We start from the raw sequence: 24,204 nt of genomic DNA, 5'->3' as shown, positions 1-24,204 counted from the left end.
ACACACTTCTATCACTTTACAGCACGTACAACTCAACACACACTTCTATCACTACCACTTTACAGCACGTACAACTCAACACACACTTCTATCACTACCACTTTACAGCACGTACAACTCAACACACACTTCCCTTTTCTCCCAGGTGATGTTCTTCCATGTTATGGGGTCGACACACCAGGCAACTCTGTTGATTTAACAGGATAAAAAAATTTATTCAGAAGTTTCCTGGCAACAAGGTTTACCTACATTATTAAAGCAACAATCCTGAGGCAACTCCCTGGGTAATGGTAGTGTCTAGATCCCATAGACGTTTAGATTCTATTCGATTCAAATCTATTGTCATCATACAGCACAAGTACAGTACAACAAAAAGAGGTTTGGCATCAAACCAAAGTGCAAATGTAACAGTAAAGTGCAATGGTAATATGCAATGCACAGGTGATTAAACTGGGTATAAAATATATTAATTGGTACTACTGGGTGTAGTGCTAATCAGATGTATGTACAGAGTTGTAATACCAATATGTACAGTGATACAGGTATAAAGACAGTATGGTTGTAGTCATACTGGCCAGCAGCGAGTAAGAGTAGGTAAGGGATATATACAGATATATAGTATCTACAAATTATGTAAAAGGAGTATGTGCAGGTATGTACAGACAGGTGTATATATATACGGTATATACAGCATTATTGCACATGCTATCATACAGTTATATGAGTTATAGGTCAATTCAGACAGATATGGATATGTATATATATGTGGTAAATATAAATATATAATGTATATATGTGGCATATACAGCACTGTTGTACATGCTATCATACAGAGTATATGGGTAGACTATAATGAGGTGGATAGTTAAGATTATTATGATTACAGTGTAGGGCAGTTGTAGACAGTGAAAGCACTAGGTAGGTATAAATTGATTAGGTAACAGATTACACATTTATTTTAAATTTGTAAGTAATGTTAGTGTGAATGGTTAAAAGTTAGGGTTAACTCATTCAGCGCCAATCACGAGTAAAGTCGGGTTAACTCGCCAATCGTTCAGCGCCAATCACGAGTATAGTCGGGTTTTAATCGTTATTTCTTTTATTAGCTATATCCATTCATTTTTCATCCATCCAGCCTGATGTTATCATTGGGAATGGGTCTGAGCTCGCAAAAGGGCAAATACCGCTGCCTACGCCTTCCAGCCGGTATTGCACTCCATTAGAAATGGTGTAGTTTCTTTTCTGGGATGATCTGAGCCGCGCGGGTGGGGTTTAAATACTCTGGCAGGACTAGCATTTACAACATTACATCTGCGATGCTGCCCCCCCCCCCCCCCCCCCCCCCCTTCATATGCAATGCCGGACAATGTGGGACGGACCTCCACGAGCAGTATTTGGAATAGCGATCAGATAATTGGATTCTTTCTTTTGCATTACATCAGAGATCCAATCTTGCGTTGATCTGATATTTCTTTCTACCGCGATCAAAGCTATCTGTGTGGACTGTGTATGTGCTTTTTACCGTTGGCTGCGGTGGGGGTGGGGGCGAGCGCCCCGCTATGAGGGCCATTTCATGTATGCACGAGGAAGGATAATAATGATAATCTAGCGTTGATTTCAGGAAGATTCGATAATCAGGCGAAAAATGACAACGTGATAAGTGTATTCCACTAAAACGCTATTATCGCGTCTTTTCCTGGAATTACTCAGAAGCACCCAAACTATATTCATATTCAAAACGGTATAAAACGGAAATGTACGGATGAAAAAACTATCTGTTTTGTGCATGTTGACTGGAAGCAACTCACTGACAATCGACGGGTGTATTAGACCCATAGGCCATAGCTATAATATAAGATATATTTTAAGCACTCGCAAATGTCACAGTCTCCCCATTGATTAAAGCGATGGCATTCTAGCGCCCCCTGGCTCATTAAGCGATGGCGCTGAATGAGTTAAGGTCGATAGATAGATAGGTAGATAGATAGATAGATTCATAAACAACTTTTTCTGTGAAAATGATTGTGTATTACGGCTTTGCGGCTAAGCCAACAAGTGGCAATTTGCATTGCATTACATAATTGACCGATCCCAAGCTCCGCCTTCTCTTAGCTTGACTGAGGAAAGCAACACTTGTGATAGGAGGGTCAAGAAAAGAGGGTGGAGCTTGGGATAAGCTATGGCACCCATCTTGTCCATACTCTCGTTTGTCATACTGGATGTTCCACAGGTCGTGCATGCATGTTGTGTAATTGTGTACTTGAAACTGCATTTAGCCATTGCCTCAAAATCTCACCCATGTATGTATTATGGACTTAAGGTTACTTTAGTTCAGTGCCTTTGTTTCCTGATTCTCTGTCTCTGTGTCTCTTCTCACTCAACAACCTCTCTCTCTCCCTCTCTCCCTCTCTCTCCCTCTCCCTCTCTCTCTAGCCCGTGATGAACAACGATAAGCACTGCTTTGAATGTTATGGGTATGACATCATCATTGATGACAAACTCAAGCCATGGCTTATTGAGGTATGAGTTCACATGGAATATTTTTTTGCGCACAGATTGTATGGAATGCAAAGTGTGTCCCTTTCATAATTGTGTGAAGAAGAGACCAAGGAGTTGTAAAATGAAAGACGCAGCTAAAAGGCATCTTGCAGTTTGCTGCCCAGAGATACTTGCTCACACAGTGAAACCAACTTTTACATCCTTTTGAGTCTTAGGCTATGTCCAGACTAAAACGATTTCGGTCGTATCAGGCAAAGTATTTGATCGTTTGCACCTTTCAGCCACACGGAACTGCGTTCTGGCAGCCTGAAGACGCTACTTTCTGAGACCAGCTCCCAGAGTGCGCAATTCTGAAGACGCCCCCCATTGCGTCACCATCTTTACAAGCGATACGCGTCTTCTCCTGAACCGATGACACGATAGCCCACCTCTCCCTTACCCTGCGTGTGAAAACATCACAACAACAATGGCATGTACAGAGTAGTACCTGTACTACCACCGTCGACAACAGATTGATATCTCCCTTAATCCGCATGCAAAACCCAGCCAACAAAAAAAATAAACATGATACATATACATATATGTCCAGATATGTCCTGGCTAGAAGTGTACAAGCACATAGTGTTCCATAGCATACCCCTTCAATTGATCATGACAAATCTTCTCTTACCTTGACGATTAAAAAGCCTCCATAATTTATTAAATAGTATTCCCATGGCTGGTGTTGAGCTGTAGCCAGCTAGCGTTAATGCTATCCAATGCTAGCAACATTAGCTAAATAGCTAACCAACTAAATACAATAGACAGTGGTATCCTGAGGTAACGTTAAATACAGACAACGTTTGCTGCAATTACAGTGGTGTCCTGAGGTAACGTTAAATACAGACATCGTTTGCTAGTCGAAAGGACTGGACACACACGGACAAGTTAAACATCAATCAATTAATTTATTACAACACAGGTAGTTTGAGCTGCCTCCGACCGCACCACGGGGCTATTATATTATATATGGCTTTGAGCTCTCTCTCTCTCTCCTGCCGATTAAAATCCACAGCTCTTCCTCCTCCTCATCAACGGCTGCCTGTGAAGCTGCACTTGCGCTGCGGTGTGTGTGTGTCTCTCCTATCCGTTGAAAACTAGCGTTGGCTCAAAAGCACAGAACCGGACACACAAGTTATCGAAAACAACGATCGACAACACTTCCGGTCGGGGTTTTCAAAATAAAAGAGCGACGTCTAAAACAGGAAAGACATTTATTTTGTAAATTTGTGGCACGCACTTATTATCTTGAGACGTTTTCGTTTTTACGGAAACCTTTTTTTAAATGAAAACGAAACGAAAAAGATCTAAATCGTTTTAGTCTGGACAAAGCCTTAACCCTTTCACTGCCACACTACAGATGGTTAACCTTTCACTACCACACTACAGAAGGTTAACTCACTGTAGTGTGGTAGTGAAAGGGTTAACCTTCTGTAGTGAAAGGGTTAGCCTTCTGTAGTGTGGTAGTGAAAGGGTTTACATTCCGTATTGTCGCCGTGAAAGTGTTAACCCTTTGGTAGTGTGGTCGTGAAAGGGTTAAGTAAGTTTCAGTGCCCTCAGGGTTGAGTTTTGCATGTGGATGTTTAAGTGTGTTGTAAAGCGTGTGCGTGCTGTGTGTGTGTGCTGTGTGTGTGCTGTGTGTGTGTGTGCGTGCTGTGTGTGCGTGCTGTGTGTGCGTGCTGTGTGTGCGTGCTGTGTGTGTGTGCTGTGTGTGTGCGTGCTGTGTGTGTGCGTGCTGTGTGTGTGTGTGCGTGCTGTGTGTGTGTTGAAGGTGTATCTGTGACCTCATTTAAAAGACAATGTTAGAGCAGATAAACATAACAGTTGTATTATTAGAAGTCATTCAATATTGTTTCCGATTTTAAAGTTGGTGTGAGATTCCGTAAACCCCAGAGCCCCGGAACATTTATAGGCCATGTTTTGGCCTTTATAGCCTAATATGATATACTCAGTTACATCCTAAAGTAGGTTACCTCTGTCATTATTTGTTTCATGTTGTCCCGTTCCGAATCCATTGCCTCTCTCTTACATGTATACTGTATATTTACTTGTCATATTTCCATTGACTAATTTTGGCACGTGTATGGTCAGCTGCTGGGTTTCCAGGCTAAGTCCAAGCTATTTCTATCCAGACGCCAATCTGATCTATTTTAGTCGAGACAAAACTAAATGTTCCTCTGTGTGGAATTTGAGCTGAACGAACAGTGTGTGGCACACAAACCTAGTCAGGAATACCTGCATATAATTTTTAGATGCAAAACAACTCTATGACTGGCAATCGCTAACTCACTCAGTCATTCCGTCATTCACTCGCGACATGCGCCACTTTTCCCCCTATTGGCAGCTCTCAGGCAATGCACTTTGTGTAAGACTGGTTGGCTTTGCATCTATGACATTGTGTGTCCTTGTCTTTTACAAACTATGTATCGTTTGTAAAGCTTTTTTGTAAAGAAAGTCAAACCTGTATTGTGTAATTCCTGTGAAGACTTCTTTTTATTTTCTATTGTGTCATCATACACCGAAGGTAAAACTTTTTGAGGCAGTGTGAACCAAATGGAAGCCTGGGTGATTCTTCTTGATATTATAAATTCAGGGTTCGCACGAGGTCCTTGAAGTGCTTAAAGTGCTTGATTTTTTACAAAACAAAGTCAAGGCCTGGAATTCCTTGAAAACAGCCAATTTTTTAACAAGGTGCTTAAAAAGTCATTGAAATTCAAATCAACCATTCGCATTGAATGTTTTGTTCATCCATGATCAAGTTGTTCTGAATCAAGAAATCGTTTTTTGTTGTTGTTTTAATCAAATCTGACGAGTCGCTGTCGCGCTCCAACTGCTTTTCCTCATTTCTTGGCGTGTGATGCTCTAGCTGGCAAGCAGGCCAAGAAGATGATGCTTAAAAAAACAGCATTTCAAAGTGAATTGTATCCTTCGAGTGACATCCTTGAAAATGAGAAATAGTGCTTGGAAAAGGACTTAAAAGTCGTTGAATTTCATTTTGCAATGTCTGTGGGAACCCTGTAAATTGAACTGTAAACAACAGAGTAAATCAGAAACCCTCTAGGTAGTGTTCTGGCTTGACACACTCAGTTTTACCCTGAGGACAGTTTGTTTATTTAGTTAAGAAATTCTTTACCTTTCTGAGAGTGAGATTTCCCTCGCAAAGTTAGATAGTGCAGCTCTAATATTTCCTACCACACACGCACGCACACACACACACACACACACACACACACACACACACACACACACACACACACACACACACACACACACACACTCACACTCACACACACTTGTTTTACTATACTTGTGAGACATAACAATAATCTAGGACTGTCCTCCCTATTTGTCGATCAATCGGTTGATGTGATCTTAGAAAAACAAGACTAATTAGAAAAATGTTCATGCTTTTCCCCTTCATGCTGAAAAAGTTAATAGAATTATGAGTACATCTCTGGTGAGCACAAGACTCAAAGAGGTCACACACACACACACACACACACACACACACACAATATAATATTTTTATATTTCCTCAGTTCATTGTTCCCATGACTCAGCCTGTTCTGGTATTGTACAGTCATGCTATAGTTACGTGTTGCTGTGAGATATCTGGTGCACCCCGGGCAGGACTGCCTGCGTGCCAATGTCAAGCTCTCGTCAGAACGGATAGGAACAGCTGAGAGACCGCAGTGTCTCTGTCCATGCAGTGGGACTGGAATCTCTCCAGGGGGGAAGTGTGTGCGGACCTTGTTTTTCTACCGTTGTGGGGACCAAATGTCCCCCACAAGTGATGGAGCTACTTTAGCCCTTTCACTACCACACTACAGAAGGTTAACCCTTTACTATCACACTACAGACGGTTAACCGTCTGTAGTGTGATAGTAACGGGTTAACCTTCTGTAGTGTGGTAGTGAAAGGGTTAACCTGCTGTCGTCTGGCAGTGAAAGGGTTAACCTTCTGTATTGTCACAGTGAACGGGTTAACCGTTTGGTAGTGTGGCAGTGAAAGGGTTAGGGTTAGGGATCATGGTTATTGGGTTAGGATACGGTCGGGGTTAAGCTAAGGTAAGGGTTAGGGTTAGGCATACTGTTTTGATTGATTGATTGATTGATTGAAAATTGTATTAACAGATTGCAGAATGGGTACAATACAGTACAGCTCAATACACACAATTGTTAAGGGGATGCAGACCAGAGAAAGACTTTTGTCTTGTTTACATCAGGGTCCCCCATTTTCAATTCATCATAACATATATGACATACATGACATACAGATAGACAGTACTGCTACATCTATACATTTATGACATACCAGATTTACAAATACAGTACTGTTTGTGATACAAAAAGAGTTTAAAAAAGAGAGTATATACATTTGACGAAGAAACTGTACATTGGATGGGGTGGGGCGGGGGGTTGGGTAGGTGGGGTGGGGGGGGGGGACTGTACATAGGAGGTGGTTGGGGGGGGGGGGGGTAGGCGGGGTGGGTAACTGTACATTGGATTATCGACGAAACCTTACTTGGTCCCAAGAAGAGGGTCTCGTGTATTATTGGGTTAGGACATTTACTGTACATTGGAAGGGGTTGGGTTAGGACATTTACAGGGTCCAGTTTCGAATTGCAGTCTCCCGTAGGTGCTCCTTGAGAGTGGTTTTAAAAGTGGGTAGTGATTCACATTCCTTTACAACTGTGGGTAGGGCGTTCCACATTGATGTGGCATAATTGCGAAACGTGTTTAGTCCCTTGTTTGAGCCGAATCTGGGTTTAACATGATTTGTGGAGCTCCCTCTGGTGTTGTGGTCGTGGTATTCATTAACCTTTGGGAAGTATTTTGACATGTACATGGGTACCTTAGTCGTGTAGTGTATCTTGTAGACCAGGCCCATTGCAAGTTGCTGTACTCTGTCGTCTACTCTAAGCCATCCTAGGTTGTCAAAGTGGGCAGGGGTGAGGTGGGTTCTAGGAGTAAGGTCAAGTTTCAAGTTTCTTTAATAGTTGTCATACAGAAGTACAGAATACTTTCATACAAAATGCTTCTTACTGTTCTTCTTACTGGTCAGCAGTAGTCTGACCAGTTTGTTTTGTGATGTTTGTAATTTAGTTTTTAGCGCCTTTGAGGTGCTTTGGTACCATGAGGTGCAAGCATAGTCGTAGTACCCTTGAATGAGTGCTCCTGCCAGAGTCTTCAGGGTATTCTTGTTTACCAGAGAGGCGATCCGGTACAAGAATCTAGTTCGTTGGTTGACATTTTTTATTACATTGGATGCCATTTTGTCACAGGAAAGATTAGCCTCTAGGATGGAACCTAGGTATGTAATTTCATCTTTCCTTGTGACAATATTGTCACCCACTGTAACTGAGAAGCCGTCGGCCTTGCATAGTTTGTTATTTGAACCGAAGAGAATGGACTCTGTTTTACCCAGGTTTGTTGTCAGCGAGCCAGGTGCAGATTTTGCCTAGTTCCGAGCTGAGGGTTTTTTCAACCTGTAACTTGTTCTTGTCAGAGACCAGCAGGGCTGAGTCGTCTGCGACCAAGAACAAGTTGCAGTCACAAGCTGACGACATGCCATTTGCATAAATTAGGAACAGTAGCGGTCCTAGTATGCTTCCTTGTGGAACACCACAGCTCACTGGGAGGGGGGGGGATAGGGTACCATTTACCTCCACCATCTGTTCTCCCTCTTCCAGGTAGGATTGCATCCAGCTCACTGATAGACTATCAAAACTAATTGCTTTTAGCTTGTCAATCAGAATGGAGTGATTGACAGTGTCGAAGGCCTTTTGTAGGTCCAGCATGACCACGCCCATGCCGCAGTATTTGCCCGTGTCCACCTCTTGTTTGATGTGGTCGTTCAAATAGAGAAGGCATGTGTCAGTGGAGTGGGATGTTCTGAAGCCAGATTGGAATTCGAAGATAAGATTTTTTTCCGCAAGATACTTTTCGACCTGTTCGTATAAAAAATTTGTCCATGACTTTCGAGATGGAGGTAAGAATAGAAACAGGGCGGTAGTTGCCTGGGTCTAATTTGCTGCCCTTTTTGTGCAGGGGGGTTACTCTTGCAATTTTTAAGTCTTTGGGTACGTGTCCCTGTTTTATGGAGAGGTTTATTATGTGTGTGATGATGACTGGGGTGATGGTGGCTGCTGAGTCTCTGAGGAATTTGGAGGGGATGTTGTCATGGCCAGTGGCCTTGTTAGGTTGGAGGGCACTCTGTTTTTTGAGTACCTCAGCTGTTGTTACCATTTCTAGTTTGAAATCGTCTTTGCGGACCCCTAGGTTATTGTAGTAGGCTATGATATGTTCTACCCCACAATGCCCTGAGTGGGAGGGTGTATAGTCATGATGGGCAGGGATAAGGGGTTGGGGAAAGAATGCAAGTCTATGGCATGTCCCCACAATGCATGAAAACATGACTCCCTGTGTGTGTGTGTGTGTGTGTGTGTGTGTGTGTGTGTGTGTGTGTGTGTGTGTGTGTGTGTGTGTGTGTGTGTGTGTGTGTGTGTGTGTGTGTGTGTGTGTGTGTGTGTGTGTGTGTGTGTGTGTGTGTGTGTGTGTGTGTGTGTGTGTGTGTGAGTGTGTGAGTGTGTGAGAGAGAGAGAGAGAGAGAGAGAGAGAGAGAGAGAGAGAGAGAGAGAGAGAGAGAGTGTGTGTGTGTGTGTGTGTGTGTGTGTGTGTGTGTGTGTGTGTGTGTGTGTGTGTGTGTGTGTGTGTGTGTGTGTGTTTGTGCATGAGTGAGAGACACTGGATGACTGTCTGTGTGTGTGTGATTTAATATCAAGGTTCCTGGTGTATCTTTTGCTCTTGTGTCCTTATAAGGCTGTATTCACATAAATGCATTTTCCCCTGACGCGCCACGGCTCTGTGGAGCTTGTCGGGTATGCGTTGGTGCTTGGGGATGGGCCGGGCCACTCGCTGCAATGCGCCTCGCTTCTTTTCGCACACGTCAAAGTAGAAAGTCAAACTTTTGTGCCCTTACGTATACCAGAAATCTCTAGGGCTGACCTCGAATAGTCGACTAATTGATCGAAAGGAGCCGTAGTCGACTGCCAACCTCTTAGTGGAATGCAAAAAATAAAATAAAAAAGTATAGTAATTTTTTTGATGAACACACTAGACTAGACAAATATCAAGATGTATCCATCAGTGGACCAATTGCATGTTTTCACAGAGGACAAGAAGCCTTCAGTCGACTCCTTCAGACATTAAGCACCCCCCACAGCCCAAATGTATATATATTTATTTTTATATTTTGGCCAATCAAAGTCGACTATACAAATCCTTAGTCGTGACAGGCCTAGAAATCTCACAATAAAATGGCTTTCTACTGTGACATGCACAAAAAAGAATAAGCGAGCGCCGTCACAATGAGCGGGCAAGGCACCCTGAAGCACTGGAGAATAGCTGTGTTGTCGTGTTGCTTTGGACGAAGGTAGCGTGTGAACAACAGGCGCTAAAGCCTTCCTTATCCTCTCTTTATCTGCATGTTGGCATTAAGTGTTGTTTACCATGTGCCAATTTGGCTGACAACACGTAGGTATATAATATACGTGTGACGGGATCGGCGGTGGCAGAGGCAAAACAGACTCTGAACCATCTGAACGGGTCTTTTGTTTCAACACAAACAATACTTACGGTCAAAAACAGTCTTTCCTCGAAAATCATGAAATCATGAACCAACTGAAACAAAAAAACAAAAATGATTCACTTGGAATTTGGAGCCACTTGTCTCACCAAACAGCTGACTGCCAGTTGATGGAAGAAGTGGCTCTCTATTATCCTAACATTACATCAGAGATGCAGCTTACAGGGGCTGGGATGCAGGTTACAGGGGCTGGTTCAAATAGATCCGCCATCAGCTCTATTTTTCAATCATTCAAAATGTTCAGTTGCTATTGCATGAATGAATGAATGAATGAAAACTTTATTTAACAGATTGCAGAATGGGTACAATACAGTACGGCTCAATACATACAATTGTTAAGGGGATGCAGACCTGAGAAAGACGTTTGTCTTGTTTCCATCAGGGTCCCCCATTTTCAATTCATATAGACATATATGACATACATGACATACAGATAGTCAGTACTGCTACATCTATACATTTATGACATACCAGATTTGCAAATACAGTACTGTTTGTGATACAGAAGGAGTCAAGAAAAGGGAGTATATACATTTGACGTAGAAACTGTACATTGGAGGTTGGGTGGGGGGGGTTGGGTACATTGGGATATTGACAACCATACTGGGTAATTTACATTGGAGGTGGTTGGGGGGGGGGGGGGGGCGGGGGGGCATACTGTATAAACAAGTAACACTGTACATTGAGGGGGGGGGGGGAGGAGACACTGTACAAACAAACACAATTGTACATTGAACTATTGACAAAACCATACTAGGTAAATGACTGTACATTGGAGGGGGTTGGAATGATTGGGTTAGGATATTTACAGGGGCCAGTGTTGAATTGCAGTCTCCCGTAGGTGTCCCTTGAGAGAGGTTTTGAAAGTGGGTAGTGATCCACATTCCTTTACAGCTTTGGGTAGGGCGTTCCACATTGATGTGGCATAATTGCGAAACGTGTTTAGTCCCTTATTTGAGCCGAATCTGGGTTTGACATGATTTGTGGAGCTCCCTCTGGTGTTGTGATCGTGGTATTCACTGACCTTTGGGAAGTATTTTGACATGTACATGGGTACCTTGGTCGTGTAGTGTATCTTGTAGACCAGGCCCATTGCAAGTTGTTGTACTCTGTCGTCTACTCTAAGCCATCCTAGGTTGTCGAAGTGGGCAGGGGTGAGGTGGGTTCTAGGAGTAAGGTCAAGCAGTAGTCTGACCAGTTTGTTTTGAGATGTTTGTAATTTTGTTTTTAGCGCCTTTGAGGTGCTTTGGTACCATGAGGTGCAAGCATAGTCGTAGTACCCCTGAATGAGTGCTCCTGCCAGAGTCTTCAGGGTGTTCTTGTTTACCAGAGAGGAGATCCGGTACAAGAATCGAGTTCGTTGGTTGACTTTTTTTATTACATTGGATGCCATTTTGTCACAGGAGAGATTAGCCTCTAGGATGGACCCCAGGTAGGTAATTTCATCTTTCCTTGTGACAATATTGTCACCCACTGTAACTGAGAAGCCGTCGGTCTTGCTGAGTTTGTTATTTGACCCGAAGAGAATGGACTCTGTTTTGCCCATGTGTAATGATAGTTTGTTATCAGCGAGCCATATGCAGATTCTGCCTAGTTCCGAGCTGAGGGTTTTTTCAACCTGTAACTTGTTCTTGTCAGAGACCAGCAGGGCTGAGTCGTCCGCAAACAGGAACAAGTTGCAGTCACAAGCTGACGACATGTCATTTGCATAAATTAGGAACAGTAGCGGTCCTAGTATGCTTCCTTGTGGAACACCACAGCTCACTGTGAGGGGGGGGGATAGGGTACCGTTTACCTCCACCATCTGTTCCCTCCCCTCAAGGTAGGATTGCATCCAGCTCACTGATAGACTATCAAAACCAATTGCTTTTAGCTTGTCAATCAGAATGGAGTGATTGACCGTGTCAAAGGCCTTTTGTAGGTCCAGCATGACCATGCCGCAGTATTTGCCTGCGTCCACCTCTTGTTTGATGTGGTCATTCAAATAGAGAAGGCATGTGTCAGTGGAGTGGGATGTTCTGAAGCCAGATTGGAATTCGTAGATTAGATTTTTTTCCGCTAGGTACTTTTCGACCTGTTCGTAGACTATTTTTTCCATGACTTTCGAGATGGAGGTGAGAATAGAAACAGGGCGGTAGTTGCCTGGGTCTAATTTGCTGCCCTTTTTGTGCAGAGGGGTCACCCTCGCAATTTTGAAGTCCTTGGGGACGTGTCCCTGTTTTATGGAGAGGTTTATTATGTGTGTGATGATTGGTGTGATGGCGGCTGCTGAGTCTCTGAGGAATTTGGAGGGGATGTTGTCATGGCCAGTGGCCTTGTTAGGTTGGAGGGCGCTCAGTTTATTGAGTACCTCATCTGTTGTTACCGTTTCCAGCTTGAAGTCGTCCTTGCGGACCCCTAGGTTTTTGTAGAAAGCTACTATGTGTTCTACCCCATAAAGCCCTGAGTGGGAGGGTAGTTTGTTTACCAGTGTTGTGGCTATGTTTGTGAAGAAAATGTTTAAGTAATTGGCTACATCCAGCTTGTCTGTGATGAGCGTGTTGTCAGTTTTTATGTTTATGTTTGAGAATCTGGTTTTAAGTTTTTTACTGCATCCTAGTTGATTATTGAGTAATTTCCAAAGTTCACGTGGTTTGTTTTTGTTTTCCTCAGTTTTGTCATTGATGAAATTCTTTTTTGCAGTTTTGATCATGGAGTTTACGTCGTTTCTTAGTCTGTTTCTTTCTAGTTTGAGTTCAGTCACGTGGGCTTGGAGTTCACTGCTCGTGCTTTTAGTAAGCTTTGACTGACTTTTACGAAACTCAGAGCATTTTTTGTCTCTGGTTTTCATAGCGGCCAGTATTTCGGAGTGCATCCACGGCTCAGCGCGATTTTTTACCCTGGTGGTTCTTAGGGGGGCCATGTCGTTTAGTATTGCTGAGAATTTGGTTTTGAAACCAAGCCATGTTTCGTCAACCAGTGTACCATTGAGTTCATCTGACCAGTCCAGACTCTCCAGTTCAAGGTTGAAGGCCTCGCTAGAGTAGGTTTTGAGGTCTCTAGATGTGCATGCACTTATCTGTGCTTCATTACACATGAGTGCATGCTTACCAACTGTCTCGCCTGTTTTATTGCAACACTAATATCACAGACATCTAAGAAGGGAGATCCCCCCCTTGAACGGCCCTTCTAAGGCTGAGGTTACACCTTTCGTATCATCTTCGTATTGTTTTCTTATACGCATCGCCGCGTATCGCCGCGACGTCATGCGCCTCGAGTCACACTTTCGTTTTTTTTTCGTTTTTGTCACCAGAGCACACTGATGTAGTACACTGCCAAAGCAGTAGGTGGCAGTAGGTGGCAAACATGAAGGCAATTTCAACCAATCAGAACGAATGTGCCAATACACTTCCTGGTGGAAGCTCCAGCAAAAGAAAATGTCAATAAGGCAGGCGCCTATGCCGCGCCACCATCTTGCTTTACTCAATGCAGCAATAATTTTTCAGCAAAGCCTAATAAAAGTGCAATAAACAAAACGGATACATTCACTGTGTGTTCTGCCTGTCATTTGTTGATGAAACAAAACTAACATCAACACAAGTGACCACCAAGAGCGGATAGTTTAGGCTAAAAAACGATCGGTAGCATTGTAGCATTGTTAGCTGCATGCTAACGTCAATGGAGTATGCCATTATAACAATATAGCATTGTGGCTAGAAGCTAACGTTAGCTCACGCTACTTAGCCAGCATCAAAACTGATGATATCGCGAGCTATCAGTAGTTAGATAACATTAGAGACAACGCTGTGTGTATTAAACAAAGGTGAATAGATGACTGGGCCATTTTGTTTAATGCTTCTTAAGTTGAAAGAGGAACTCTGAGCTAACAGGGTCTGAATCCTGATAGCTCACGTTAGCCAGCTGCTCATGCAATCGGTAATGCTAGCAGAATGAATGGATGTAAACTTTATTTAACATATTGCATATGGGTACAATACAATACGGCTCAATACAAACAATTGTTAAGGGAATGCAGACTGTTGTAGCTTGGACTGGGGTCCTTATAACAATAACTTGACAACACATGGTAGCTGAAGCTATTTGGGACACGGAGCTCTGTCCCAAACACACACACTGTTGTCACCAGAAGGGCACGCAGATGGTATCTACTGCGCATGGGCGTTTTCGCAACAACGGCTAGCGTGCTGACTACACGCTGTTGTCGACTCGTTTTTTTTGCGTATCTCCAAACGCAAACACAATTTTGCGTTTCAGCCGTATCCACAAAAAAACGCCAAAAAACGCGTTTCTGTGTAGATAGGACATGAAACGTCGTCAAAAACGTTTAAAAAAACGCCAGGAATACACTAGTCTAACCATAGCCTAAGTTTTCTCTCCTGCATTTTTTCCTATTGCTAGGTTTTAGTGAGTTTTTCCTTACCTTCGCGTGGGGTATGTCTGGGAGTGTTGCATTCATTTATTTAAAGGTCCTGTGTCTTATAAATGGCATTTTTTTGTTTTATAGCAATGTGGGGTTATATCAATGGGGTCTGTGCCTCTAATTCTCATTTTGGCTCATCAGTCCAGTCTCGAGTTCACGAGATACTCCCTCACTGAACTAAGCTATTCTGAATTTCGGGTACCTGTGACGTCCAAGAATTCTCATCTGCATAACTAACGCCCCCTCTATGGTTGTAGAACTAACGCCCCCTCTATGGTTGTAGAACTAACGCCCCCTCTATGGTTGTAGAACTAACGCCCCCTCTATGGTTGTAGAACTAACGCCCCCTCTATGGTTGTAGAACTAACGCCCCCTCTATGGTTGTAGAACTAACGCCCCCTCTATGGTTGCGCGCCCGTATTCCGATCCGTGCAATAATATTCACAGGGGTATATATTGTCATTTGAGACAATATATATTGTCGTTCTGGAGACAGGACCGGTTCCCCCTGGTTCTGGAGACAGGACCGGTTCTCCCTGGTTCTGGAGACTGGACCAGTTCTCCCTGGTTCTGGAGACTGGACCGGTTCTCCCTGGTTCTGGAGACTGGACCGGTTCTTCCTGGTTCTGGAGACAGGACCGGTTCTCCCTGGTTCTGGAGACTGGACCGGTGGACCGGTTCCCCCTGGTTCTGGAGACTGGACCGGTTCTTCCTGGTTTGGAGACAGGACCGGTTCTTCCTGGTTCTGGAGACTGGACCTGTTCCCCCTGGTGCTTCCTGGTTCTGGAGACTGGACCGGTTCTTCCTGGTTCTGGAGACAGGACCGGTTCCCCCTGGTTCTGGAGACTGGACTGGTTCTTCCTGGTTCTGGAGACTGGACCGGTTCTTCCTGGTTCTGGAGACAGGACCGGTTCCCCCTGGTTCTGAAGACTGGACCGGTTCCCCCTGGTTCTGGAGACAGGACCGGTTCCCCCTGGTTCTGGAGACTGGACCGGTTCTCCCTGGTTCTGGAGACTGGACCGGTTCCCCCTGGTTCTGGAGACTGGACCAGTTCCCCCTGGTTCTGGAGACTGGACCGGTTCCCCCTGGTTCTGGAGACAGGACCGGTTCCCCCTGGTTCTGGAGACTGGACCGGTTCCCCCTGGTTCTGGAGACAGGACCGGAAGAAGGGCCTCAAAACTCATGTTTTTAGAGCCTTTTGCTGATTTTTATCAAATGTTTTGCTCCACACATTTTATGTTCTTTTCTCTTAACTCTGTTACTAGTTTTAGTTTTCTTTTGACTCCTTGCTAGCTTTAGTCTTGCCTATTTTTTTTATCTTCCTTTACTCTTGCTAGTTTTTATGTTCTTTTAAAATGTAGCGCTTTAAGATTGGCTCCACAATTTTAAAGCGCATTACAAATCAAATATATTATTATTATTATTATTATGAGGTCTGCTTCTGCGTGTCCTCCACCAGCCTCTGACCTCCAGTCCACCACACCCCAGCCTCCAGCCTCTGACCTCCAGTCCACCACACCCCAGCCTCCAGCCTCTGACCTCCAGTCCACCACACCCCAGCCACCAGCCTCTGACCTCCAGTCCACCACACCCCAGCCTCCAGCCTCTGACCTCCAGTCCACCACACCCCAGCCTCCAGCCTCTGACCTCCAGTCCACCACACCCCAGCCTCCAGCCTCTGACCTCCAGTCCACCACACCCCAGCCTCCAGCCTCTGACCTCCAGTCCACCACACCCCAGCCTCCAGCCTCTGACCTCCAGTCCACCACACCCCAGCCTCCAGCCTCTGACCTCCAGTCCACCACACCCCAGCCTCCAGCCTCTGACCTCCAGTCCACCACACCCCAGCCTCCAGCCTCTGACCTCCAGTCCACCACACCCCAGCCACCAGCCTCTGACCTCCAGTCCACCACACCCCAGCCTCCAGCCTCTGACCTCCAGTCCACCACACCCCAGCCACCAGCCTGTGACCTCCAGTCCACCACACCCCAGCCACCAGCCTCTGAGCTCCAGTCCACCACACCCCAGCCACCAGCCTCTGACCTCCAGTCCACCACACCCCAGCCACCAGCCTCTGACCTCCAGTCCACCACACCCCAGCCACCAGCCTCTGAGCTCCAGTCCACCACACCCCAGCCACCAGCCTCTGACCTCCAGTCCACCACACCCCAGCCACCAGCCTGTGACCTCCGGCAGTAAAAGTCCTCCTCTTCTCGGCACATAAGCCAACATCGCCGACAATTAACTCCAAAAATGTCGAAGAAAAAAACACACACAAAAAGCCTGTGCGGGCTGCAACGTGACGGAGGAGAAACAGACACTGAACCGACCAAACCCCCGATCCGACAGAGCACACCTGCGAGGCCCCCTCTCTGACGAGGTGCCCCAGGTGTGACCAATGCCCTGGTCCCGCCAACTCACTGCCCCGCCAGCTGATGAGACAAGTGGCTCTCTATCGGCTCTCCCACTGAACGTCGTCGTGACAACACTGTGTCCCTTTGTCTCGACAGAGGAGCCGCGGGTGGAAACGTTGACACAAACGATCAAATGTCGTGTGTCTGCTTCTCCTTGTCCCCCTTTTCTTTTTTTTCTCTCTCCCATGTTTATGTATTTACATCCAACCCCACAGCAGCTGCTGCTAACGACACATTATCACTGTGGTCGGCTTCCTGCCTGATAAAGAAGCTCCCTGTGGGGGAGGGGGAGGGGGGGGAATTAAAGTGTGAGCTCATGCCTGCTTACATTCCACAGTATTCATTCCACAGAACCCGAGTTTCCATGTTCGCTTCTGTGTACTTTAATGACTAATGTTAATTCCGTGGATGTCCCGAGTTTGTTTGTTTGTGTTGTGTTGTGTATAGTCATGATGGGCAGGGATAAGGGGCTGGGGAAAGAATGCAAGTCTGTGGCAAGTTCAAGTTCTTTCAAGTTCTTTAATAGTTGTCATACAGAAGTACAGAATACTTTCATACAAAATGCTTCTTACTGTTACGCTCCAGAGACTGTGCTAGACAAGATAGTATCAAATAACATAATAACATAATATAGCATGAATTTAGAAGAAGAAAATGAGGTCACAGTTGTGATCATTGTGGGCATGTCCCCACAATGCATGAAAACATGACTCCCTGTGTGTGTGTGCGTGTGCGTGTGCGTGCGCATTTACTTGTACTTGTGTTGTATCAACCTGCTTGTAACTAAAAGGTCTCTGAATATTAGACTGCTCATGTCCCTTGATTGTTTGTAATTGGTAATGAATGATTTATGCGTGTGTGTTTGTGTGCGAGTGTATATGAAGATAAGATCAGATCATTATTTATTGTTCTGTTGGTACAGAAATGAGTTTTGTGTCAGAACACACAGTTCTGCGTTACAAAAGAGAAAAAACATGACAACCGTGTTACAGAGTAGACAGACATACAGAGAAACGTGTACATATACGTGTAGGCTTGTGCAAGATTCCTGTGTGTACTAACATTTATATATACTTGTGTGTGTGTGTGTGTGTGTGTGTGTGTGTGTGTGTGTGTGTGTGTGGACGTCCCCCAGGTCAATGCCTCCCCCTCGCTGACCTCCACCACGACCAACGACCGCATCCTGAAGTACAACCTTATCAACGACACACTCAACATCGTCACGCCCAACGGGGATCTCCCCGACTGCCGCTGGAACCGCAACCCGCCTCGAGAGGCCCTGGGCAACTACCAAGTCCTGTGAGTGACACACCACCTCATCCAATCACAGCATAGCAGGGAGGAGGTCTCACAGACCTCCCAATGACCGTGGAGGCTTACAGCCAATGGCTGGGCCACTTCGGCAGACATGTGCGCTCCCCTTATCCAGTTACAACGCCTGACCTGTTAACCTCTCGGTTTGTCAGTGATTTACCAGCTCCCTTCGATAGCTCAGTTGGTAGAGCGGAGGACTGTAGTGGCAATACCAGAGATCCTTAGGTCGCTGGTTCAAATCCGGCTCGAAGGAACTGCTTTTGAAAGGATGGTATACATTGCAGCACACACAACAGCAGCTGAAAATGGTGATGAAATAACTTGTGTGTAAACTACCCTAAAATCTAACTTGTGTGTAAGCCACCCTGAAATCTACAAACAGACGGAGGCTCAATCAATTTAGAACAAAATACTGGGACAACTTTACAAAAAGAGGTGCTAATTAGGGCCCACCTGTCAGCTCCCTTCGATAGCTCAGTTGGTAGAGCGGAGGACTGTAGTGGTAATGTCAGACATCCTTAGGTCGCTGGTTCAAATCCGGCTCGAAGGAACTGCTTTTGAAAACATGATAAGTGTTGCAGTGCAGTCGGCTGAAAATGAGGGTAAGATAGTAGTAGTAGTTTTATTCAGTCATCACACACAATACAATATGCACAATCATTCAACGGTCTTTGATTTTGGCAATGACTGAAAAGGTACAGGCTGAAGCATAATGCTTATACATGCCTGTACTATATTCTTAACAAATTAAGACTCCAAAACTGAAAAAAGAAAATAACAAAATATTATATACAAAAATAGCTATACAAACCATTTTCTTTAAAACCAAAAGCGAATGACTCATTCTTAAATGTATATCAGCATTGTTCCACAAGTTAACCCCAACAATAGAAATACATTTAATCCCATTCTTAGCTTTTTGAACAGTAAATTTACAAACGTCTCTCAAAAAACAATGTTTACTGTTAGAGCACACACAGCAGCAGCTGAACTGTAGGGTGAAATAGCACAGCACACAGTGTGTGTATATTGTAGTCAGAGGTATTATAACCCAAAAATAAAGCCTTTATTGTTTGCTTTTTACATTTTCATTTTGAACAGAAAGATCCTCCATAGGAGACTGTCACCATATTAGGATAATAACACTATAGAGTCCTCTGTGGGTGAAGCACAGAAGAAAATACTGAGAATGTTTTTTTGTTTTGTTTTGTACCAAAAATGGGTAATTCTTGTGTATTGGTCAACTCCCTTCGATAGCTCAGTTGGTAGAGCGGAGGACTGTAGTGGCGATGTCAGAGATCCTTAGGTCGCTGGTTCAAATCCGGCTCGAAGGAACTGCTTTTGAAAGGATGGTATACATTGCAGCACACACAACAGCAGCTGAAAATGGTGATGAAATAACTTGTGTGTAAGCTACCCTGAAATCTAACTTGTGTGTAAGCTACCCTGAAATCTAACTTGTGTGTAAACTACCCTGAAATCTAACTTGTGTGTAAGCTACCCTGAAATCTAACTTGTGTGTAAACTACCCTGAAATCTAACTTGTGTGTAAGCCACCCTGAAATCTACAAACAGACGGAGGCTCAATCAATTTAGAACAAAATACTGGGACAACTTTACAAAAAGAGGTGCTAATTAGGGCACACCTGCCAGCTCCCTTCGATAGCTCAGTTGGTAGAGCGGAGGACTGTAGTGGTAATGTCAGACATCCTTAGGTCGCTGGTTCAAATCCGGCTCGAAGGAACTCCTTTTGAAAACATGATAAGTGTTGCAGTGCAGTCGGCTGAAAATGAGGGTAAGATAGTAGTAGTAGTAGTAGTAGTTTTATTCAGTCATCACACGCAATACAATATGCACAATCATTCAACAGTCTTTGATTTTGGCAGTGACTGAAAAGGTACAGGCTGAAGCATAATGCTTATACATGCCTGTACTATATTCTTAACAAATTAAGACTCCAAAACTGAAAAAAGAAAATAACAAAATATTATATACAAAAATAGCTATACAAACCATTTTCTTTAAAACCAAAAGCGAATGACTCATTCTTAAATGTATATCAGCATTGTTCCACAAGTTAACCCCAACAATAGAAATACATTTAATCCCATTCTTAGCTTTTTGAACAGTAAATTTACAAACGTCTCTCAAAAAACAATGTTTACTGTTAGAGCACACACAGCAGCAGCTGAACTGTAGGGTGAAATAGCACAGCACACAGTGTGTGTATATTGTAGTCAGAGGTATTATAACCCAAAAATAAAGCCTTTATTGTTAGCTTTTTACATTTTCATTTTGAACAGAAAGATCCTCCATAGGAGACTGTCACCATATTAGGATAATAACACTATAGAGTCCTCTGTGGGTGAAGCACGGAAGAAAATACTGAGAATGTTTTTTTGTTTTGTTTTGTACCAAAAATGGGTAATTCTTGTCCATTGGTCAGCTCCCTTTGATAGCTCAGTTGGTAGAGCGGAGGACTGTAGTGGCGATGTCAGAGATCCTTAGGTCGCTGGTTCAAATCCGGCTCGAAGGAACTGCTTTTGAAAGGATGGTATACATTGCAGCACACACAACAGCAGCTGAAAATGGTGATGAAATAACTTGTGTGTAAGCCACCCTGAAATCTAACTTGTGTGTAAGCTACCCTGAAATCTAACTTGTGTGTAAGCTACCCTGAAATATAACTTGTGTGTAAGCCACCCTGAAATCTAACTTGTGTGTAAGCCACCCTGAAATCTAACTTCTGTGTAAGCTACCCTGAAATCTAACTTGTGTGTAAGCTACCCTGACATCTAACTTGTGTGTAAGCTACCCTGACATCTAACTTGTGTGTAAGCTACCCTGACATCTAACTTGTGTGTAAGCTACCCTGAAATCTAACTTGTGTGTAAACTACCCTGAAATCTAACTTGTGTGTAAGCCACCCTGAAATCTAACTTGTGTGTAAGCTACCCTGACATATAACTTGTGTGTAAACTACCCTGAAATCTAACTTGTGTGTAAGCTACCCTGAAATCTAACTTGTGTGTAAGCCACCCTGAAATCTAACTTGTGTGTAAGCCACCCTGAAATCTAACTTGTGTGTAAGCCACCCTGAAATCTAACTTGTGTATAAGCTACCCTGAAATCTAACTTGTGTGTAAGCTACCCTGAAATCTAACTTGTGTGTAAACTACCCTGAAATCTAACTTGTGTGTAAGCCACCCTGAAATCTAACTTGTGTGTAAGCCACCCTGAAATCTACAAACAGATGGAGGCTCAATCAATTTAGAACAAAATACTGGGACAACTTTACAAAAAGAGGTGCTAATTAGGGCCCACCTGTCAGCTCCCTTCGATAGCTCAGTTGGTAGAGCGGAGGACTGTAGTGGTAATGTCAGACATCCTTAGGTCGCTGGTTCAAATCCGGCTCGAAGGAACTGCTTTTGAAAGGATGGTATACATTGCAGCACACACAACAGCAGCTGAAAATGGTGATGAAATAACTTGTGTGTAAGCTACCCTGAAATCTAACTTGTGTGTAAGCCACCCTGAAATCTAACTTGTGTGTAAGCTACCCTGAAATCTAACTTGTGTGTAAGCCACCCTGAAATCTAACTTGTGTGTAAGCCACCCTGAAATCTACAAACAGACGGAGGCTCAATCAATTTAGAACAAAATACTGGGACAACTTTACCAAAGAGGTGCTAATTAGGGCACACCTGTAAGCTCCCTTCGATAGCTCAGTTGGTAGAGCGGAGGACTGTAGTGGTAATGTCAGACATCCTTAGGTCGCTGGTTCAAATCCGGCTCGAAGGAACTGCTTTTGAAAACATGATAAGTGTTGCAGTGCAGTCGGCTGAAAATGAGGGTAAGATAGTAGTAGTAGTAGTAGTAGTTTTATTCAGTCATCACACACAATACAATATGCACAATCATTCAACGGTCTTTGATTTTGGCAATGACTGAAAAGGTACAGGCTGAAGCATAATGCTTATACATGCCTGTACTATATTCTTAACAAATTAAGACTCCAAAACTGAAAAAAGAAAATAACAAAATATTATATATCATCAATCAATCAAATCCTTTATTTAACCAGATAAGCATCATTGAGATTAAAATCTCTTTTTCAAGAGCGATCTGGCCAAGCAGAAATAGCTACCATTAGATAGATACCAAACCATTTTATTTAAAACCAAAAGTGAATGACTCATTCTTAAATGTATATCAGCATTGTTCCACAAGTTAACCCCAACAATAGAAATACATTTAATCCCATTCTTAGCTTTTTGAACAGTAAATTTACAAACGTCTCTCAAAAAACAATGTTTACTGTTAGAGCACACACAGCAGCAGCTGAACTGTAGGGTGAAATAGCACAGCACACAGTGTGTGTATATTGTAGTCAGAGGTATTATAACCCAAAAATAAAGCCTTTATTGTTAGCTTTTTACATTTTCATTTTGAACAGAAAGATCCTCCATAGGAGACTGTCACCATTAGGATAATAACACTATAGAGTCCTCTGTGGGTGAAGCACGGAAGAAAATACTGAGAATGTTTTTTTGTTTTGTTTTGTACCAAAAATGGGTAATTCTTGTCTATTGGTCAGCTCCCTTCGATAGCTCAGTTGGTAGAGCGGAGGACTGTAGTGGCGATGTCAGAGATCCTTAGGTCGCTGGTTCAAATCCGGCTCGAAGGAACTGCTTTTGAAAGGATGGTATACATTGCAGCACACACAACAGCAGCTGAAAATGGTGATGAAATAACTTGTGTGTAAGCCACCCTGAAATCTAACTTGTGTGTAAGCTACCCTGAAATATAACTTGTGTGTAAGCCACCCTGAAATCTAACTTGTGTGTAAGCCACCCTGAAATCTAACTTCTGTGTAAGCTACCCTGAAATCTAACTTGTGTGTAAGCTACCCTGACATCTAACTTGTGTGTAAGCTACCCTGACATCTAACTTGTGTGTAAGCTACCCTGAAATCTAACTTGTGTGTAAACTACCCTGAAATCTAACTTGTGTGTAAGCTACCCTGAAATCTAACTTGTGTGTAAGCCACCCTGAAATCTAACTTGTGTGTAAGCTACCCTGACATATAACTTGTGTGTAAACTACCCTGAAATCTAACTTGTGTGTAAGCTACCCTGAAATCTAACTTGTGTGTAAGCCACCCTGAAATCTAACTTGTGTGTAAGCCACCCTGAAATCTAACTTGTGTATAAGCTACCCTGAAATCTAACTTGTGTGTAAGCTACCCTGAAATCTAACTTGTGTGTAAACTACCCTGAAATCTAACTTGTGTGTAAGCCACCCTGAAATCTAACTTGTGTGTAAGCCACCCTGAAATCTAACTTGTGTGTAAGCCACCCTGAAATCTACAAACAGACGGAGGCTCAATCAATTTAGAACAAAATACTGGGACAACTTTACCCAAAGAGGTGCTAATTAGGGCACACCTGTAAGCTCCCTTCGATAGCTCAGTTGGTAGAGCGGAGGACTGTAGTGGTAATGTCAGACATCCTTAGGTCGCTGGTTCAAATCCGGCTCGAAGGAACTGCTTTTGAAAACATGATAAGTGTTGCAGTGCAGTCGGCTGAAAATGAGGGTAAGATAGTAGTAGTAGTAGTAGTAGTTTTATTCAGTCATCACACACAATACAATATGCACAATCATTCAACGGTCTTTGATTTTGGCAATGACTGAAAAGGTACAGGCTGAATCATAATGCTTATACATGCCTGTACTATATTCTTAACAAATTAAGACTCCAAAACTGAAAAAAGAAAATAACAAAATATTATATATCATCAATCAATCAAATCCTTTATTTAACCAGATAAGCATCATTGAGATTAAAATCTCTTTTTCAAGAGCGATCTG

General features: G+C 43.6%; 1 protein-coding gene across 1 annotated transcript in view; it reads left to right on the top strand.

Moving 5' to 3' along the window:
* The window catches only part of ttll1 (tubulin tyrosine ligase-like family, member 1), a gene marked incomplete at its 5' end in the record, with an annotated part of 81,598 nt that overhangs the window by 14,776 nt on the left and 42,618 nt on the right, over positions 1 to 24,204 (top strand). The window contains 2 exons of the mRNA XM_084330265.1: positions 2,434 to 2,520; positions 18,155 to 18,318. Of these exons, the coding sequence (XP_084186391.1) occupies positions 2,434 to 2,520; positions 18,155 to 18,318 (251 nt within the window). The remainder of the gene's footprint in view (positions 1 to 2,433; positions 2,521 to 18,154; positions 18,319 to 24,204) is intronic.

Source organism: Notolepis coatsorum, assembly GCF_963971535.1.
Source record: "Notolepis coatsorum genome assembly, chromosome: 15".
In the NCBI taxonomy this organism is placed as follows: Eukaryota; Metazoa; Chordata; class Actinopteri; order Aulopiformes; family Paralepididae; genus Notolepis; species Notolepis coatsorum.
Note: the sequence above shows the minus strand (reverse complement) of the source record. Positions and strands in the feature narration are given on the sequence as shown.